This window comes from Melozone crissalis, unplaced genomic scaffold (assembly GCF_028551555.1).
Source record: "Melozone crissalis strain CALT ecotype California unplaced genomic scaffold, PUWL_Pcris_2 ptg000056l_1, whole genome shotgun sequence".
NCBI classification, from domain to species: Eukaryota; Metazoa; Chordata; class Aves; order Passeriformes; family Passerellidae; genus Melozone; species Melozone crissalis.
In genome coordinates this window covers 2860872-2866871 of record NW_026535834.1, presented here as the reverse complement: position 1 = coordinate 2866871, position 6000 = coordinate 2860872, and the positions used below count along the sequence as shown (strand labels likewise).

The following is a 6000-nucleotide window of genomic DNA, read 5'->3' as shown; positions in this document are numbered from 1 at the left end:
CCACCAGAAAGAGTAATTAAAAAACTAAAAAGCATTTGCCTGTCCATTTGGAAGCCAGCGAGCAGCTCAGCTGGGCAAAGAACATGGCTTGGTGGAGTTTCTGATTAACAAAATGCAGCAACTTTAATAGGAGACTCCAACCCAGCATAACAACCCTCCCTCAGCTCTTCCCACTTTCCCCCTGCCGCCTTCTAAAGGTGGTTATCCCAGAGGTTATCTTAACCAAAAAAAATGCTTGAATGCAGTTATCTGGGGAGGCACAGTTTCAAAGAGAGGACACATAAAAATAATTAAAAGCAATATTCACCTCTCCACTTCAGAGAGCTCCTGTTTGAGCTCCAGAGGGATGAGAGGGAAAGTAAGGGATGCTTCCTAGAGAGCAAGTAAGGTGAACCAGGACAGCAGAGGGGTAGGCTCAGGACAGTGGGGAAGGTAGGAAACTGGAGCAGATTGTGGCAAGTGAGAGACGTGGTGGGGAAGGAGAAGCAGGTCTGTAGGTGGGGAAGCAGGAAAGCAAGGGGAGCGGGGCGGACAAGAGGATTTTGGAGAGCGGCTAGCCAGCTGGCACACACATAGCAGCTGCTGCTGTGTCAGCCTAGGAGAGTAGCTGCAGCTGCACGCTGGCCATGAATAGCAGAGGAGCAGCGTGCCGGCTGGCTGCTGGAGGGACGGGGGCAGCGGGGCGCTGAAAAGGCAGGGGGAGGCTCTCTGAAAGCTTTTCTGCACGGGGAAACTTGACAGCCCTTTGATTTCTGAGCTGTTTGTTCTCCAATTGTCCACTCCAGTGGATGAGCAGTACGAAAGAGTTAAACGGGGAGAGGGGGGAGGGAGAGAAACAGTAGGAAAACTTAGGTCCTAAATGCAGATCTGGGCTTTGATACTGTATCCATAGCATGCAGTTGTCTGTATGTATAGCTTTCATAGTTGTCAGCGGGGATCAAAATCACAGGGTGCTTAAACTAAAGGAGAAATCTCCGCGCAGTTACCCTTATATTTGCTTGAGCCACCACTGGAGGAGGACATGATCCAGCACTCGACCATCTGTTCTGTGTGCAGCACATGTCACTCCGCAAGCCCTCCCGTGTGAGCTCCTGCGGGGCTGTGGGTTCACGCACGCTTTGTGCCTCCCCATGAGGGTGGGTGCTCACACCCCGTGCACTGTGCCACAGCCGTGTGTGGTTCTGCACAGCTGCGGGTGCGTGCACCCCACACACTCCTCTGGGCCCGTGGGTGTCACCACCCCCAGTGTTCCTCTGGATCCACGCGTGGGAGTGTCCACCCCACACACTCCTCCACAGCTGTGGCTACACACACCGTGAGTGCTCTTTCACTGGCATGGATGATCCCATGCTCTGTTCTCCTCCATGGCTACATCTGCACATGCAATGCACATACATCCCTGGAGGCACAGCCAACCATTGCCATCGTCTGTGACTGAGTGCACAGTGTTCCTCCTCGTCTGTAGGTGATCAACCCTGAGCACTCCTCACAGCTGTAGGTGATCTCCCCTGAGCACTCCTCACAGCTGTAGGTGATCTCTGCTTGAGCACGTCATACAGCTGAAGGTGATCTCCCCTGAGCACTCCTGCACAGCTGAAGGTGATCCCCCTGAGCACTCCTGCACAGCTGAAGGTGATCTCTGCTTGAGCACTCCTTTAGAGCTGTTGGTGATCCCACCCTGAGCACTCCTACACAGCTGTAGGCAATTCCCCCCAAGCACTCCTGCACAGGAGTGCCAATTCCTGCATTGGGGTACTCCCACCCCAAGCATTCCCTGGCTGTATGTGCCCTTCTATGCCTGTGTGCACACTCCCTGGGCAGTTCCACCCTAGTGTGGGCGCACACATCGCCTGCTCCCTCACAAGCAGAGGTGCACCCACCCTACACTTTCTCTACGCATCCAGTGGCTATTCCTCCAACACCGTGGGCTGGGTGCGGGTGTCCCGCACCTCTCATCTCCCTCCAGCACCTGGCGGGCCCCGCTGCGGTCAGCGCAGGGCGGAGCGAGAGCCGCCCGCCGCCCTTTAAGAGCCGCGGCGGGAGCGGCGCTGGCCCCACCCGCCGGCCGCGGGGCCGGGCCGTCCCCCTCATTAATATGAAGGCGGCGGCCGCGGCGGCGAATGGGTAATGAAGCTGTCACTCCGGCACCTACTTGTTGGGTGTCCGCGGAGCCGAGGCGCACAGAGGGCGAGCGGAGCCCGCGGGAGGGGAGCGGCGGCGGAGCGCTCCGGGCGGCCCCGCCGGCAGCCCATGCCCTGCGCCCCCCGGCGCGCTGCGGGCGGCTCCCCCGCCGCCCATGCCGCGAGCGGCCGCCGGTCCGTGGCCGGTGGGCTCGGCGGGCTCCTCTGAGGCGGCGGCGGCGCGGAGCAGCAGCGGGAGTAGGAGGCATGCGGGGCGCCGGCTGGCCGAGCCGGGTCCCCCGCGCCGCCGCGCTCGGCCTGGCGCTGCTCCTCGCCTCCTGCGTGCAGGTAGGGACGGGGCGCGGAGGGGCTGCGCTCCGGCCGCGGGGCGCCGCGGCTGCCTTCTGCCTGCTCCCTTTGCACCTTGCTCGTTTCTTATTTGTATTTGTGTCTATATCTGTGTGCGTGTATGTATACATGTGTACGCATATGTATGTTGCCGCGGCGGGGTTCAACCCGCTGCCGGCCAAAGTTGTCGTGGGGAGCCGGGGACCCGCAGCACCGCGCTGCTGGTGCTGCCCCCGGCCGCGGTAGTAACGAGGCTGTCTCCCCTTCGGTTTTTATTTTTAGGTGTCCCGGTCCACGGGCTATTTCGAGCTGCAGCTTAACTCGGTGCGGAATGTAAACGGCGAGTTGTTCAATGGGGAATGCTGCGATGGCATGAAAAGCCCCGAGAACCTGGACTGCTCTCGGGACGAGTGCGACACTTACGTGAAAGTCTGCCTCAAGGAATATCAGGCCAAGATCACCCCGGTCGGACCCTGCAACTACGGATTCGGATCTACCCCCGTTCTCGGTGGAAATATTTTCTATTTGAACAGCAACAAATACTCGCACCAAGGCAGAACTCCCGAGACGGGCAGGATTGTTATTCCCTTCCAGTTCGCGTGGCCGGTAGGTCTTTTATCGCGTTCTCGTTATCAGCCTTTTTTTGTGTGCCGTTCCCCCGCGCCCGCTCCCGTCGGCGCCGCTCCCGCTCCCCCGTTATTGAGCGGGGCCAGCTGCCGGGGCGCTGCCTTGGGCGCGGCCGCCGCTTCCCGGGGCTGCGGGGCACGGCCGGCCGCGCGGGGAGCGGGGGCGGCTGCGCGGCGGGAGCCACCGCGGGTACTGCGGGAGGTCCTGGCTGGCTGCGGGAAGAGCCGCGTCTGTGGTGGCCGGGCCCTGAGGGGCTGAAGGCAGGCAAATCACAATACCGGGGAGAGCCCCCCCGTCCCCGCCCGCAGCGGAGCCCGACGGCGCGGCCGCGGCGCGCTGGGCTCGGTGCGGGGCTGCGCCGGCAGGGGGCGCTGGCGGCGGGCGCAGCGCGCGGGCCGGGGCGCGTGCCGGGGCGGGGCGCGCGCCGGGGGGTCCCAGCACCTGCGCGGGGCGGGGCCCCCGCACCTGGGCCGGGCCCGCGGCCTCGGCACCGCCTGGGCCGAGCCCGCCTCGAACCCCGACACCGCCGCTGTGCCTGAGGGGCTCGGTGTGCCCGCCCGCCCGTGCGGGATCCCGCGGCCGCCCCCGCGCCGCCCTGCCTTCCGCTCCGCCGCTTGGGGCTTTCAGCGTGTCGCCCCCACAGCAGCGCGCTGTCCCCTCAGGCCGCGCCGCCTTGTGCGCCGCATGCAGAGCGGTGCAGGTCGGAAGGGCCCTGAGGGACCGAACAGTGCGGGCTGGAAGGGACCTTAGGGACCGACCGGCGTGGGTCGGAAGGGACCTCAGGGCCCATCCCGTTCCAGCCCCGCTGCCGTGCGCAGGAACAGCTCTGCTAGCCCGCGTTGCTCGAAGCCCCGTCCAGCCTGGCTCTGAACGCCTTTCGGGATGGGGGACTGCAGGCAGTGCTGCTGTTGTCCTTGCAGCCTGCATGCATTGCATCCTCCTGCTTTGGGGGAGCTGGGTGCGGACAGCGCCCGGCGCTGGGAGCGGCCGCAGGCAGGGAGGGAAGGCTGGGCTCCCTGCCCGGCTGCAGGCAGGTAGGATCCTGCAGGGAGTTTCACAGCTGTTGCCCTCAGCCCGTCCAAGTGGGCCACGGGGTGGAAGCTGGCAAGTTGCGAGGTGCTGAGGAATGGGGATGGTGCAGTGCCCCGGCGCGGTGCGGAGATGCGTATCGGAAGCCTCGGTACCTGCGGGGTGCGTTTGGCACCTGGTGACTAAGAGATTAAATGGCCCTTGCTGACCTCTCAGACTGTAGCTGGCGGGATCTCAGTTGCTTGGAGAATGCCTGCTGGGAATGGTTAGGGACAAAAACGCTTCATTTACATTTCAAGCTAAAGGAAGCCAGTCTACATAAATCATTTCACTTTCTGTGCTACCAGGGACCCTCCAACCTCTGATGCTCGTGCCCTGCGAATTTAGGACTGAGTTTGCTGCAGTTAAATGTTTAAAAACAAGGAAAGTAGAAGATAATTTTTTCCATGCAGAGGCACTTAAGTTCTGGTTGCCAGGTTGGGGTGTTTTGATGGCCTTTGTTGGTCCTGTGCCCTCTTGAACTTGGAAATGTTCCTGTTAATGGGTATAGTCGATACCATAAACCAGGGTATTTAGAACTGTGTTCTTAAGTTATAAGATCAAAGAGAAAATTAAGATTCTTTCTCCTCTTTATTGGCCGTTTAATACAGACTTGATGAAATTGTAAACTCTTCAGCAGGAGATTTCAGTAACGTTAGCACCTCAAACTTTGTATGTTATCTGCATGAGGAAGTAAAGGTAATTTAACTCACGCTTTTATTTTGCCAGTTTCTAGTATTGCTACTTGAAACACAAGGAGAGTTTGATAATCCTTGCACTGCAGGTCCCTAAGCCCAGCCTTGTTTGAGTTTTCCTCTGTTGGAATAAGCACATTCTTACCTTGCAGCTGCTGGGTATTGTTCTGTACTCACCCAGTCCCAAGTAAGGCTTGTTTGACCTGCCTCTTGCAGGTGAATTAACTCTGTGTCCCCAGCCCACACTGCCCTGTCTGCTCCTGTTTCTTGTACCGTTGGCTGCAGCATTTTGAGGGAATTGAAATACTCAGGGTATTTCTTTTTTCCACCACTTTTTTCCCTGCAGCTGTTGCAGAGTGGGCTGTAATTTATTTAAACAGTGCCACTGCAGTCTAGTGGGTGGTTAGCTGATTTTTGGACGGTTTACTGAATACTCTCCCAGCCCACCCTGAGTTCTAAAAATAAGTTGTGGAGTAGTTTTACTTACAATAGTCTGTGGATACACCTATAGAAAGAGGTCCCTTTTGTATATTTTGTATATTGTAGTTAGATCTTGAACTCTGAGTTCAGTCTGTTGATGGGAAACACAGCATTTTTGTCAGAGCTGTGCATAAGCTGTGTAGGCTTTGCAAGGAGAGGCTTAATTGTAGTGCTGGTTTATCACGAGGGGGTTTTGAAGCAGATTGAGTTCCTGGGTTAGGTTTCAACTCCCTGGGGTAATTTCTAAATTACTCTTAAATAATATTCTTTCTCTATTCGAGTTTGCAACTGAGAAACAATAATATGGGCATGGTCTTTTCCTATGACTTTTATTTTTGGTGTACAACTGTAATGAAGTTACTGTTTCTTTAATGTGATGGGAAGGAGCAAGAGTAAAGAGCATTGGAAATAGTGTCCTTCACTTATGAAACAAATTTGCTTTGGTGTTGGCAGTGAGAAGAGGATTTATTTCAGTAGTCCTAGCTTGAATTTTTAAGCTTCATAGTAAGGAAAACCAGCACGAGTATATGCAGAGTTTTTTGTGAACCTCACCTGAGTGGTAACTCCCTCACTTAGACACTAATGCAGCAATGTATAAATTGCTCAGGGTGGGAGGGAGTTTCTAAAGTCTGTGTGATACCACAATGTCCCAAGCTAGCAGT

The 6000-nt window shown here is 57.3% G+C and overlaps 1 protein-coding gene across 1 annotated transcript in view; it reads left to right on the top strand.

The window, feature by feature from the left end:
• The first annotated feature begins 2120 nt into the window (after positions 1–2120).
• Positions 2121–6000, top strand: part of JAG2 (jagged canonical Notch ligand 2) — a 68240-nt gene continuing 64360 nt past the window's right edge. The window contains exons 1-2 of the mRNA XM_054286935.1: positions 2121–2468; positions 2751–3074. Coding sequence (XP_054142910.1) covers positions 2121–2468; positions 2751–3074 — 672 coding nt within the window. The remainder of the gene's footprint in view (positions 2469–2750; positions 3075–6000) is intronic.